The sequence below is a fragment of the Pezoporus wallicus genome, unplaced genomic scaffold (assembly GCF_028554395.1).
Source record: "Pezoporus wallicus isolate ANWC-B61680 ecotype Strahan unplaced genomic scaffold, APGP_CSIRO_Pwel_v1 contig_5879, whole genome shotgun sequence".
Lineage (NCBI taxonomy): Eukaryota > Metazoa > Chordata > Aves > Psittaciformes > Psittacidae > Pezoporus > Pezoporus wallicus.
In genome coordinates, this window is record NW_026637549.1 from 18,051 (window position 1) to 33,295 (window position 15,245).

At 34.6% G+C, this 15,245-nt stretch overlaps 1 protein-coding gene across 1 annotated transcript in view; it reads right to left on the minus strand.

Annotated features, from left to right (window-relative positions):
• Window positions 1-504: 504 nt before the first annotated feature.
• Window positions 505-15,245, minus strand: part of DGKB (diacylglycerol kinase beta) — a 206,011-nt gene continuing 191,270 nt past the window's right edge. Inside the window, exon 22 of the mRNA XM_057406184.1 lies at window positions 505-622. Within this exon, the coding sequence (XP_057262167.1) occupies window positions 554-622 (69 nt within the window). The 3' untranslated portion in view covers window positions 505-553. The remainder of the gene's footprint in view (window positions 623-15,245) is intronic.

Below are 15,245 nucleotides of genomic sequence, written 5' to 3' on the forward strand. Positions count from 1 at the left end.
GCTCTGAGATAACACTGCAAATTCAAAAAGCAAAACAAGGAACAGATGCGAAGTCTAATTCCTGACTTATTTTACATATTCAAAGTTATTTAATGATAAAAGCATTTATGTGTAAAATGGCATTCACTTGCCCTTACTAAGAGTATATATGGAAGAGCCCCCTGTCAATGTACTAGTGTGCGTGTGGGAATGAAACATAAGGATCACCATCTGCAGCTGTCTAATAAGTGCTCTTCAGTGCCTAATGGCAAAGTGTCAATTCAGGGATCCTCAGATACCATAATGCATCATCTTGTCCATGCTAGTCTTACAAGTCAAACATTTAACATGTGAGAACAGTTTATTTATAATGCTATTCATTTCAGTTGAAATACCAGATATAAAACAGTTACCCTACAAGCAGTCTGGGAGCATATACTTAATATAAAATGCACCAATTTTCTCTTTTTTTATAAGAATCAGTATTTTAAAGGATGTGCAAAATTTAACCTCTCCCAGAACATACCTGAGTAACATGGAAAAAATCTTTTCGTATGTAGGTATTTTTAGATTCTTACCTACTGTTGAACTTCTCTGGATGTTTTTCTCTCATGATATGGAATCTGTGAGCAATTGAAGCATCCTAACAGGAAAAAGAAAACCATAAATCTATTGTGACAGGAAATCACAAAATAGAAGTCCAAAACTGTGAACAAGACCTATGGTTTGTAAGGTGTTCTGCGAAATGTCATTTTCAACAAAAACAATACTTTTATCAAGAAGGCTTAAAGGTACACTGTAGGAAGAATGGGATATATCTGAACCTAATCGTTTATCACCCTTGTTACAGTCAGACATGATAGTTTCAGTTTACTGAAAGTTTCTTCAACATCTGTACCATTCAAATCTGGTGAAGGTTTACAATAAGACCATTCACACTGTTCTTTCTTGTAAGAGTACTTACTAAAGTCTATGAAATCTATTCCTTTAGTACAGATGAGTGATGCAGCAGAGTTACTCTACATGCATATAACTTGATATTTGCATATGGCCATTCAACAGCTTTCTCTAGAAAACTGGAATGAATTGTAGAAAAATTGGTAGAAAATGGAAATAAATGTCAGGAGATCCCCAATTTAATTAAATTAAATACATGTTATCAAACTATTTAAAAATTTAGTAAATTATGTTAATACTACATTTAAATAATGTGTATGTGAGATGAAATAGCTGCATGAAATACTTGTACGTGTATAACATTTTAAAGAAAATCAAACCACTGTGGCGGGGTGCTGCTGAAAGTAAGAGTATTTGGAACTGATGTGCTAGAATCAATCTTCAAAGCATTTTAGTATCTCCTTTGCAGTTATGAAAATAATGTTTTCCTCATTCCAGATCATGTAATATTTATTTCACATAAGAATCATTAACAATTTGCAAACTAGGAATTAAGAACATAAAAAGTTTCTTCATCTTTTAATGTATGTATTAAATGAGGTGTGAGGATATGAAACCTACCAACTCCGAAGTCTTGTGATAGTAAACACAGAGAAATCCATTTGGATCATGCTGTTATAATTATGTCTTAAAATGCTGCATATATATATACATTTATATGCTGCATGTATATACATGAATATATACATGTATTTATAAGAAAAGTTAGTTCAGTTACTATGAACTTTGGATGAATTCCACTTTTCAGGTAAAGAGAGTCTAAGAAACTAAAAATAAAACTATTGCTATAACCAACTATCACGTATTTGAAAAAATACATTATTTATCAACTGAAAAGATCATGGAAGTACAAAATCCAAGAATTTGGGTATTTCAGGATGAAATCTGTATCTAGCAACAAATTAAACACTTTAAATACTTAAATTTTATATTGCTGCTACTGCCAAACATGTTTAAAATATTTTGTTTAGCATCATCTTTATTTAAATCAATGTTATATAAATCTCAGTAAGCAAGCAAGTACTCGGTGCAGATATACAGGTACCCACTAATATCAAACATGGCTGCAAAACTTTACATCCAAACAGCTTTTATTTACTAGAATCTTATGTAGGGTGCGCTCTGGAGAACAGAATGGTTCAGCCTTAAGGTTTGACTTACTAAGTCATGGGTACTTTGAAAAAAATAAATGTATGAACTTTAATACCTTGTTAAAGATAAAATTGTCCAGACCAATTGATAACATTTAAATAAGATTAAGATTATGAACAAAAAAAAAAACCAACCCAAAAGCCGTAAATCCAAATATTTTTTATACACTCCACTACAAAAGGATATAGCATAGTATAGAATTTTTAGTCAAAACTTGTGATCACTGATCAAATAAAATCCATTAGTGACATCATTAAATGTATTTCTCCCTTGAGATATTCACTTTTATTCATGCTCTTGTTATACAGTTTTCTAAAGATGTACATAGTTCGTTGTTTTATTCACATCATAGTATTTTTTGATTAAGAATGGAATTGTCATTTAACATTTTACTGTTCTACAAGGAAATGACAGCAAAAGTCCCTAGAAGAATGGAATGGTGTAAGTCACAAAATGCCTTATTGCTCTGTCCTGTCACTCAAACCATCTTCTGAAACTTTCAGTGCTACATTCTCAGACTGCACTCATCATTACTTTAGATTTATTTTTATGTGCAATTGTATAAGGCAAATATCCACAAGTATCCAGGTGATCCCACAGTTCTTGGAGACGGATGAAATAAAGCTGACAGTAAACCCTGAGACATCACACTCCTAAACAAAGCCTGCCAGCTGAACTAAAATAATAACTCTGTTAACTTTAGAAAGACCCATCATTCATACTTTATCCCACATTAGATGTGCCAACATGAGAAAAGTATATTTGTCAGCCAGTTCTATATGAAAAAGAAATGAAAGGACTACTGTTGTAGTTAACTGTTCATTTTCTATATACTGAAGAAAAGACAGACCCAAGATAAAACAAATAAAGGAGTAGTAACATATTTGACAGACACTGGGAAACACTAATCAAGGACTAACTGTCTAATGAATGAAATGAAAAGGCTAATGTGCTTACTCATGCATAACAAATGCAAGGCACAAACAAGCTAGGGATCAATGCCCACTGCAGATGGCAAACAGGCAGTTGTTTCCATGCAAAACTGATTTGATCAAAATTTTCCCCTGCCTGAACATTTTCTGACTCCGAATCTCCAAAAAAGTAATACACAAAGCTAATTTTGACAGGCATGCACATGTCAGAACAATTTAATAAAAAAACTGTTTAAAGGCTATTTTTACTAATGGAGACTACAAACCAGAGTAGTAACTACACACACAAGCTTGAAAGCAGGGAAGCTGCTAAGGCTTTCCTCAGTTTATACTGCACAACTGCCCTCTTGAACCCTTAATTAAATCCAACATAGACAGCCCTTAGTTTGCTTAGCAAGAGGACCTCTTCCCAACTGTAACCCCATGCTACAGGAAAAGTTCACTGCATGTTAGCAAAAAAATCTGTTGCTTTAGGGAAAAAAAAGGAAAAAAAATAAAAAACGACACCGACTTTTCTGGTTTTCAAATGTCTGTAATCTCACTGTTAAGATAGTAGCATATAGAATAGTATAAATAAATAACAACTGGAAGACTTCAAAGTAACAGGAACCTGAGTGGTAAGGAATGCAAGTTCTGTCTAAGAGCTGCAGGAATCACTAGATGGAATCCCTGAATCCTGAAGAACAAACATGAAAAGTTTTGTATTTCTGGATGAGAACAGAGCATTCTTCACCGTGAGCTGTTTCAGCTACATTTGAAATAGGATTCATTTTAGCAGACTTCATTCATCCGTTTCAAAATGAGGGATCTAGCCTGACCTGTTAAGAGCATACAACTGTTGTTGAATCAATGGAGAATGAATTTTTTTTTTTGGTCACAAACGATATTACAATCACCTAATTAACTATTCTAAGAAACAGAGCAATATCCCCATGGTAAGTCGAAAATTGTTTGCACAATGCTGACCATTCCTGGTACCTGATATTGTGGGTAGCCAGTAAAGTATGAGAAATTATTTTTGTCTTCTATAATAAAAATTATGTAGAAGAGAAAACCAAAGAGTCACCACACATGTTTCATGGTATTACCTAGCAAGATAACAAGTGAACAGGTTTCTTTAGGAAGATCATCTGACAATCAGATATTGGTTTATAATTAATACCACCTGTGGGCATTATTTATTAATTTTTATTAATAAACTGATATGTATCCTAGCCTGAAATACAATTTTTCAGCAGTGCAATACCTGAATCTAAGTATTTTCCATTTTTAAAAATAATGCACCATAAGCATACATAAACATGCCTAAAATTTGCAAGACCTTTATGATTAATAACAATCTCAGGAGATACAATGCTACCAGGCTTGTTGCAAGGTGAAAGGAGGAGGGAAGTCTTTCAGGATCACTGTAATGTGACCTTTCACTACACTGTTAGTTTAGTCACAAAGCTCATTTTATACCTAAAACATTGTAATACTTTTCACCAAGGCATCCAGAAATGGAGATTTTTTTTCTCAGGAGCACTTCTGCAACAAAAGCAATGCTGGTGTGCAAAGTAATGCTGAATAAAGAGCATTTAAAGCAGAACTATGTAACTAATTAGACAATTTTGTGTTTCTGAGAATGTTATATGAATATTTGAGTTGTATGCTACTACTCTGAAATACTTAATTTCTTTTTAAAGCTATACAGTATTTTTAGTCATTTACATGTCATATGTGATGTATGACAATACCCTGGACAATGACAGTTCCTTTGAACTTTCATTTTATAGTATCAACAATCTAATCTGAGAAAAAAAAAAACACACCTTGTTCCCTTTTGTATGCCTCTCTAGCTTAGATGGTTTCCACTCACTACTGCAGCATTTTGAAAGTACAGATGAAGGAATGGATGTCTAAAGAACACAAAACGCAGCTTACCCTTGTTCAAATTCTACAGAATTGTGAACAGACTTTTAAAAAATGTACCTCTGTATCTCCAAATATTCAACCTGGAAATATGCATGATAAACATGTAGACATATACACGCATATAAACCCTTATTTTGAACCTGTTCAGAGTCTGAAGTAGTTGGACTATCCTTCTTACATCTCACTCAGGTTTGTTTTAAATCCTGACAGTGAAGATAAGATAGAGAACAGACAGAGCATATCTGAATCTACTCCTAGGAAATGGAAAAAATATTTTAATTGAACTAGAACATTTCTCAAAGTGACCTGCCAAGAAGAAAAGAAGCTTAAGTTGCTACACCTTTTTAATACCTTATGATTGACTTACACACATATATATTCATCTTTTTAATGGGTATTAGCATTACCGGAAGGCAATCTGAAGCAGTCTTTTCAGAGGAGTAACCTTATACATTGTGAATAACCTTATAGAAAGATTAATGCATTTAATATATGTCTAACTATAAGCTTGATGTGATTAAAATTTCCATTAAATAATAATTTTTATGCTGGTGAACAAACAAATGACCACTGTGCATCTTCTTTGGGTATAAATGGTCTGATTATTTTTTTCTAAGATGCTTCTTTAATTAAGGCTTAATGGATCCACAAGGCTAGGAAGCTTAAAGGATAATTCAGCAACCTGTAATCTTTGGATCAGAATGCAAATCTAACCTGTACCAGTTAGGTCACATCAGTTATTAATGTGGGATAGTACAGATGTAAAAAATATAATTGAAAATAGATCAAGAAAAGTTTGCTGTACTGGCTTAAGACTCAAAACAGTATTCCTAGATAAACAAACATCCTTATGATTATGCATTCCAATTTTTTCACATACAAAAAGCAAAAGCCATAGTTAGATGTTTTAATATTTCCCATGCTAACAATCAAGAGTCTCAAATAAGAAAATAATATGACTAGTACTGAACCATTCAATGCCCAAGTCTAGAAAAAGGTAATCAAGAAACTTCAGGTCCTGCCTTATTTGGATCAAACTGTCATTTCATATTTGACTCCCAAGTATTTTTGATTAAATTACAAGCATTAGCCTTTGAAACCTTCCAAAAAAAAAACAAACAAAAAAATCATTAATATATTAGGTTTTGGTGTAACACTAGTTACTATAGCTATCTTAGTTTCTACTGATATTTTAAGGTGGTATAGCTGAGAAAGGTGATAGCTTGAGAGGGTCAGAGCAAGAAGAGATTTCAAGCTCTTTTTGATGCAGCTTTACTGAAAGATAATGATAATTCACATAAGAAAAATCTGAGAAAAAAATAATCTGAGAAACTTGTGTTCCTGGTTTTCCAAGAAAAACGCAGAAACTGTCAAGATAATGCTATTCATTTTGTCAGTGATATTCTTGACAGCCAGCCCTCTGACAGTCATGTTTAAATACATCTCAGCTGCACATGTATTACTAAGTCAAGTGACTGTTCATATTTTAAATATTCATTTAAATAGGTAAGATCTTTAAAACCAGGATGAAACATTCAATAACTACAGTATTTATAAATGACAGGCAAAAGACCGGAGGACCATATATCTGGAAATTGTAACAAAATATTTAGACCAGGACTTTAGACATACTTCCTCACACTTTTTACTTGAAGTCAGATCTCTCTTGAGTTTCTGACACTACATATACATAATTTAGTACTAGAAATGTTTCACACAGGCACAAAGGAGAATCCATTTTGCAGGAAAAGATATGTTCATACAGAATGACCACATGTCCCATCCCAGCTGTAGGGACGACTCCAGGAACCAGTCCTGTAACACAAGCCTTTGTACCAGTACGTCATGGACTTTCTTTGAGGAGTTACTGTGGTGTTTAGAAACTGATGCTAAATTCCTACATATTTCTATTTTTAAATCACTAATCAAACTCAAGGACCACCAAAGAAGACTGCAAGATAAGACTGTTAGTTATTATCAGACCAGATGACTAAAACAAACTATGCCCCATGACTCAATACAATGCAGAGGACATGTACCCTGTAAGATGAGCTCTGTGAGGATACACAGTGTTACTGAGCACATCTTCCTTTCTTTATATTTGGTCACCCTAAATTTACCGTAACTAGAGAAGGGTTCTTCTACATCTATGCTGAGTGTTTATGTGGTCACTAAAAAGAGAAGAAAAGCGATCACATGGCAATTAGCCAACATAGCCATATAGAGAGTGTATTAAATATCTTGTATATTAAAAAGACCTCTGTGGTAAACCTTTAGTAGCATTTCTGATAACTGCTGATGGAGAACTATGTTGAAATTGTCCCAAATTATCTTGCGCAATGAGTTTGAGCATAACACACTCAAGGACACAACTCAGACTGAAAGTCAATACAAGCACTGCAATGCAATGCAATGGGCTGTTGCTTTAGTTGTTCTTAGGAAACACACAGTAAAAGTTTACATTAAGAACCTGGCTAGCTTGGAATGAATGCCTTGATTTTCATGCCCAGCACTTCTGCAATTCTGAGGAGAGAAAAGTGAGCAATTCTCAACACAAAATCAATTACTAAGCTTTTTTTTTTTGTGAAATACTAATTACAGCCAGTATGCTAAAATCTTAACATATAGAAATACTTGGGATAAGGAGTAATTGCTTGTGCCGTGTCCTGAAAAATTAAACTCGACTGATATATGTTTTTCAAATACTGTCCTAATAAAAAAACCAAAACACCTAAACAAAAAAAAAAAACAAATCCCTCTGGGTATTTTCATTTTGAGCTTTGATTAAGTTGGCATTATAGTAGTACTCTCAGGGGCTAAATTTAGGCCCTTAATTTACGTGCCAAAACTGGCAGGATGATCTCCCAATGTGCTCAAAAGTAAGAACAAAGCTCTTTAGAATGATTTTTCCAAAAGGCATGCAGACAAGTTTCCGTTCTGAATCATTATTTGGAAATCTTTCGTAACTAATCATACAACAGGCTGAGCACACTTAACTTCTTAACTTTATGAAGCTATGCCTGAAATGCAACAGTTTGAGCTGTCCTTTGAAATCTTCACTGGGGCTCATGCCAAATTTTGTATCACCACCCATTTTATATGCTCATTTGCTTGATAGGGATCAAATAATAAATGTTTACCTGACTTCTCCTTAGCAACTCCCCATAACTTGTTAGTCAAAGCCTTGGCAACACAGTGTTATAATTTTAATACATATTTATGTTATTCATTTGTTTCCATAGCAGATATTTATTTTTATAAGAAGTATGCAAACCACTGAAACATCTCTCATTGATTTACACTCTGAAAGAATATTTTTCTCTTAAATGAAAAAGGTCACTGTTTTCATTCATTATGTTTTCAATTTGAAATTTAAATTTTTGCATTAGACTATTATTTACTATCTTCCCTATTGGACAAACAAATATTAATTTATTAGAAAAAACAGCATACTCATAAATTAGGAGTAGATGTTAGATTATTTAACTAAAGATGTTCTCTCTCTCTCTCTCCACTGATATACAACACGCTTTCTAACATCCTCTCCCTTGCATCTATTATATAACCTCTTTCTTCTTTCTTATAGGCCTAAAAGCAACTTTTCTGACTTTTGCTCAATATCTGGATTTGTTCTGGTATTGCACTAATCAAAATATTTCCTGAATCCTTCTGCTTTATTTTCTTGGTTTTGTCTTTACCTGTGTTATCCCCAACTAAGCAGACACAGAGCTACCAAGACACAGGTTTTCTTTATCCCATAACTCAGATTTTAAAGTGATTTCCATTTGTGTCAAGCTTCTTCCTTGGAAAGATTTCAGGATTGCCCTGCTCACCCTTCCTAATCGCATTGTCATCGACATTCTTCACCTTCACCATCTTCTCCGTTTGACTTGTGGCAAATGAGGCAAACTTCTACTTTTTTCTGTCCTAAAAAAAAGGATAGTTAACTTCTGCGTTTCACATAGTTTGACAGGTAGCTCTTTACCATTAACACCAAATCCCTCCCTTTCAGGAATTTCTCTCAGAATCTTCTTCCAGAACTACCCTCTCTGACACAACTTTCTAGGATCAGTGTCAGCGCCCTTCTCTTCCATTCCAACCCGTTTTTTCCCCTGACTGACAAGTTCACCACAACTTGTCTGCCCTGCAGAAGGAGAACCCCTGCTGATATTACTAGTCTGCATATTCTGAGTGAGCACCTCCAGTAAGAAGTGACGAGTTCAGAGAGTATGTGGATGACTAAGATATTTGTTCATTGTATTTAGCATTAAGAGTTATGCCTAAAACTCCACCCTCCTCAGACTTACTCCCTCCACCATCTCCAAATCTACCAGGGTCTTAATGCTAGACATTCACCTGCGAGATCCAACTATCAACAATATACTGGCCTAGAGGGCTTTGTTTTTATTTAGTATTTCCTTCCTCTCTATCCCTGCCCCCAAATGCTACTCAATCAATATGGCTTGTATGATTACTATATTAATTTTCCCCCTTGGTTTTGATGATTATTTTTTTTCCCCATATATTTTACTTCTGTAGCCTGTTACTTAAACACATACCGCAAAATTTCAGAATGGCAGAACAAGTTCCATTTTCTCTCATGGAACTTAGGACTGCTTAGGCTTAAATGCACAGTTAAGTCAAGCATGGTCTTTGGTTTTGGTGGTGTGGTTTTTGGGGTTTTGTTTAGAGTTATGTCTATCCACAACTTTATGTTGCCAGTCTTTAATGACAGTCTGAAGACTTAAAGAAGTCTTAATCTTACCTACATCATAAACTTCCTGTTAAGTAAGCAGCTGCAGAATACTCCAATATGGGAAAAAAAGCAAGGCCTCACTCTCATATGCCTGACGTAACTTCTAAAGGACTACATAAAAATCCACAGAAGCACCACATACTGAGGGAAATTCTGTCCACAGTTTGAATGGGTGATGGTTGCATTTTTTTGTTCTTTGGCCTTCGGTTCTTGCCATCATTTGGTGATATGTCCTGATTTGCAGACCTGGCAAATTGTATAAGCATCCTAATTCCCACACATGCTTCAAAAGAAGATTCCATTAAGCTTTCTTCTTCCTTCTCCTCTTCCAATCTGGGACACATCCTTGTACCAGTAGTCACTTGGGATCTAGTTCACACCTTAAGGGTCTGTCAAGTATGACATAGCTGTTGGAAAGCAACAACAGCAACTGAAGAGCATACTTGCAGGCTTTGTGTAATGCTACCTTCGTGGGCGAAGAGTGAGAGGTACCCTACTCTTTTCAGGCATTTAGCATATTAAATAATTGTACAACTTTTGAGGGCTTCCAAGTTCTGAAGAAACAGTAGAAGACTGTAATGGAAGTACCTACATATGGTCTGGCTCTCCCTAGTGTTCCCAGCTTATGCAAAAGAGACAGATTGCCTTACAGCAGGGTGAAGTTATAGGGGAAATGGCAGAACAGTTTTGTGTGAAACTATTGAGACAAATAGTTAGACAAACCTATTCAACAGGTAGCTTGAAAATAACTGGACAAGTGAGAAGCCTCCAAGAATTATAAACTAGATTCACATGATTTACTCACACCAAGCCAGAGTTGTCTCTCTGGGACTCTAAACGGGTGCTGCAAAACCAGAACGAAATTAAACTTCATAAAGGTGTTAGACTGAACAGACTAGACCCTAGCAGACCATCTTGATCACACACTGGCTTTACTGCTGCTGTTAATTTGTAACGTTAAAGGTGAATGCATACTAGTCTTCATTCACAGTCTAAGTGGTCAGACTCCCCCCTGGAGTGCAAAATCACACATTATAAGGCCATGTTCATGAAAAACAGGAGGTCAGTGTTTTCTGAAATACACCTGCTATCCCAAAACCTTAATATAATTAGTTCATATAAACTGTGTTTGATATCAATTGCTCTTAAGATAAATAAAGCCTAGGCTCTGTAGTAATACTTATCTGAAAAACATACTAGTCTAAAAAAATGGAACTGTTATCTTACTGAGCATTTAGGGGTTGAAAAAGATACTCTGCATGAATAATACAATCACGTATTCCAAAAAAGCATAAAACATCCTATGGCTTATAGAATGAAAAGCTCTTTCTGAACTTTGTATGTGGATATATGAAAAAGTGTTAAAATAGGACCAAAACTGAACGTGTGTTTATATTAGGTATAGTCAATTTTTTCAGAATTGATTCACATATATTTTCCACCTGAAACAGATCAAGCTTTCTTTACAGCTCCTTTGAATACATAATTTAGTTATGCAAAACTTTTTACAGAGATGATGACATGGTTTAGTGCAAGGTGTCCCTGCTCATGGCAGGGGGGTTGGAACTAGATGATTTTAAGGTCCTTTCCAACCCTAACTATTCCATGATTCTGTGATTCTATGATCTACCCAGCTTACAGTACACAGAAGTTATGCAATACCTGTTTCTGTAGTCTCTGGACACTCAAAGACTTTGATGTGAAATATATTTATTTATTCCAGAGAGGCTCTATTACATGGTATAAAGGGAGTAAGTCACATGTTTGTTATTATCAGAATGTTGATATTTATGGACAACAGAAAAAATTGTTCTTTAGTATACTGAAGCCACTAATAATTAAGAACTGTAAACATTTTTTAACAAAACTAGCATGCAGTTAAACTCTACTTCAGATGAAACGACAAAAAACATGCAACAGCTTTAGAAATTACCAATTCTGTATTTCACTATTGGTTTATGAAATACTATTTTGCTATTAAGCAATCTCACAGCAGAACACAAAATACCATTCTTGATGCAGTCAGAAACCCTGGAAACTGCACTTAGAGCTCACTGTTGTGACTTCACACATGCAAAATTTTCAAGCCTCCTCCCCTCACAAAAAAAAAAAAAAATGTCCAAATTGTTTTAGAAGTGCTACACTGATCCTTCAGAGAAGGCTAAAGAAATGTTTTCATAGAATCATAAAACGGTTGGGGTTGGAAGGGACTAAAGATCATCTAGTTCCAACCTTCCTGCCAGGGGCAGAGACACTTTCCACATGCCTAGTGAAAAAGTCTAGAGAGGTGTACGATAAGTGGAACTGAGAAATTCCATCAGTTTTCTAGTAAAATAATTCCCCCTCCCAAGCGTGCACTTGCATAATGATTTTTGCCTAACCATCTGGTCAGGCTCCATGCGTCATGGTTGTTTAGCAACTTACAGCTTAATGGTAGCTTTGAATATATTATACCAGTACCCTATTCTCAGCCTCAAATTGTTTGGGAGGATTCTATATCTGCATAAAAGCTCCTTGCGTGAGTCCCGTTTAGTCAGGATTTCCAACACAGACGAGGTTTTCCAGAAGCCTAAGTTGTTTACACTAAATACTGGGGTACAAGTCCCCAAATTAATTTTCACATTCGCAGAGTTAATCCCCAAATGATCAGACTAAGGGTGCAAAGGCAGGAACAAGCAGAGTAAGAAAATAAATTCTTTGGCTTCTTTCTTCTGTGAAGCCAGTATCGCTTAAAATAATGCTTTCATTTTGAAAGCATTTTTAAGCCATGGAATGTGGAACCACCTATATGCAAGAGAGGTATTATAAGTATGCAGAAATGGTAAACTATACTTTGTCATTTTGAAAATCTGTTGATATAGTGATTTCAGCTCCTGCAGAACAACTCAGGAGACAACTAAGCACATACCCCAAGTCAGGTCCACAACATTTCTTTACAAACAATTTTAACAGGATAGTTTCTTTGAACTTCAGGCCAGACCGTTATGTTATGAACACATTTTACAGATAGAGAACCACACTGGTTTTTGATAACAATAACTCAATTTGCTTCATGAGACAGAAGTTCTAACTAAATCTTTGGTGTAAATGAAAGCATAGTCAAATCACCCTTCAACTTTTTACCTTAAAAACCAACAATGCAGTAGGCTGAAAGCTGCTGCTAGATTTTCATAAATTTGCAAATCAAAGAGCACCTGTTTGTAAAGTGCTGCTTTGCTCAGCTACTTAAATAATGTAATCAATACTAAATGACAAGCTAGTATTCCCAAATTTGCTGCAGAGTAAGCAGACACTTGTCTTGCCAATGTTTGTAATAAGTAATCCTTCTAATTATAGCTAAGACAAATGTAGTTAATATTAACTTTTACTCAAGCATAAATATCATATCCGTATGACATCAGAAGTTATCTAGGAGTAAGCATGTTTTAATGGTTATAATTATTTTGTATAATACCAGCGTTAATAACGGCAATGTAAATCAGTTAAATCCTACTTTCACTAGTGTCTTAGTTTAGCTAATGAGCACTCAAAACCTACAAAAACTTATGCAATTTAAAGATCAGTGCAAATGAAACATTTCCAAACTTTTGGAAAAGTCTGAAACCAGAACTTAATCCTTCTTTTAGTTTCAGTTATGTACATTGTATTCAAAGTAATTTCCTATCCAGATGCATGAAATATACCATTGAGATGCTCCTTTAAGTATGGAAAAGAACTTGGAACACAACAGACATTTCTTTCTGACAAAATTAAAGTTGCAGTTGAAGCTGCCATGAACTTTCCAAATAAAAGATTCCATGTCAGCATTCCCCAAAGGGGCATTTCATAATTGCCTTCATTTATACATTAATCTGTGACAAACCCCACTGTTTCTGGAATAAGAAGCATTTTTTTGCCCTTACTTTTCTTTCAGTAAAAATACTTACACTGTTCAAAATTACTAAAATATCATCTACAGCAATTTCAGTGTTATTGAACAAATTGTAAATTATGCTTTCTGAATTATGGAGGGAATTTTTAAAAGGCTTCCATTTTTATAGTCTTTTGAAAGGACAATGGAATCTATAAAAAAAACAAGTTTACAATTTCAGCATTTAAAACCTACACAAAGTAATTCAAACAAATGTTATGACATTTAAAATAATGAAACCCTTCATTTATGCCAATGTGTCCTACTTCACATATAAGGAGTCAGAACAGATGTCTAAATATTGTAATGCCAAAAGAAAGTTAGGGCATATCTTGATTAATACTCTCAGAGCCGTCCATGGTGTCTCTTTAAAACCGGCATGAGTTACTTCAAAACATCTATTCAAAATCCATTCTAGGAAACACAGCTAGACAAAGTGTTCCCAAGACAAAAGGAAAACAATAAAGCTCTGTATAACCCTTTTAGCAGTGTAAGCTGCATATTATCGACAAGCCATTCATTGCAATCAACAAATGATTAATTGCAAATTTGTTGCTAAATTGACCACAAAAAAGACAAGCTTCAGGGTACTGTTAAAGAGGAAAAACTTATGTTAAAAATGATTGGAGACTTTTGGTAGTGAATTAATTCTAATCAATACTCTTGTTGACTACACAGTGGAATAATGACTTCCTTAAATAGCGTATGTACCCATTATTGTCGACATTCAAATTAATATTTAACCTAATGCCTTGCTTTTTTTTTTTTCTCATTTTGAAACAGCGTTTTTCTAATTTCACCCTTAAGAACTAGAGTCTACTATCAACTGCAACATAAACCAGATTTTTGCAATCCGTAATATAAATCATCCTGCGAGACATAATATACAAGCAAGAAAAACTTCTAACACAGAAGTAATAATAGTAAGACTACTTACATTAAAATCTTCTTTCTAATTACTCTTGGCATGGATGAAATATTAGATACCTTTAAGCGTATCTACCTTACAAACTTCTGACAACTATACAATTAGTCAGTTTCGTGCAACAATGTGATTTCAGATTTTCCTGGCCTTTCACTTTTTATACTGGAAGAAACAGCAAATACAAATTCACCATCCACCCTTTCCTTCTCAGTCATGATTATATAGACCTTATCATCTTTGCTGTGTTTTCCATACCAAATAATTTCAGCCTACATAACTGTTCTCCTTATGGAAGCTATTCCATATATTTGATCATTCTCTTGCTTTTCATTAAATCTTCTTCCATTTTGCTAACAACATTTTTGAAATGAGAAGACCCAAACAGTACACACTAATTCACGAAAGAGGTACACCTCAGGTGCAACAGTAATCTCTATTTTTTTCCCTTATTTTTCCTAATTGGATAATAGTGCTGCTGCTGCTACCTTTTATACAGTAAGCTAGAATCTGAAACAATCACCGAAGAAACAGAAGACCCAGGAATATGTTCAGGTATTTATGGGTGAAACACACATTTTCATAATCTCAAAAGAGCATATAATCAACAGGCTAAATTGTCTCCTTTATTTTTACAGGGAAATTCATGCTCTCAGAATGTATAAAAGATTTATTGAGAATGAACACAGGAGAAAAGATGACAGCAAGACAGCAGATACAACC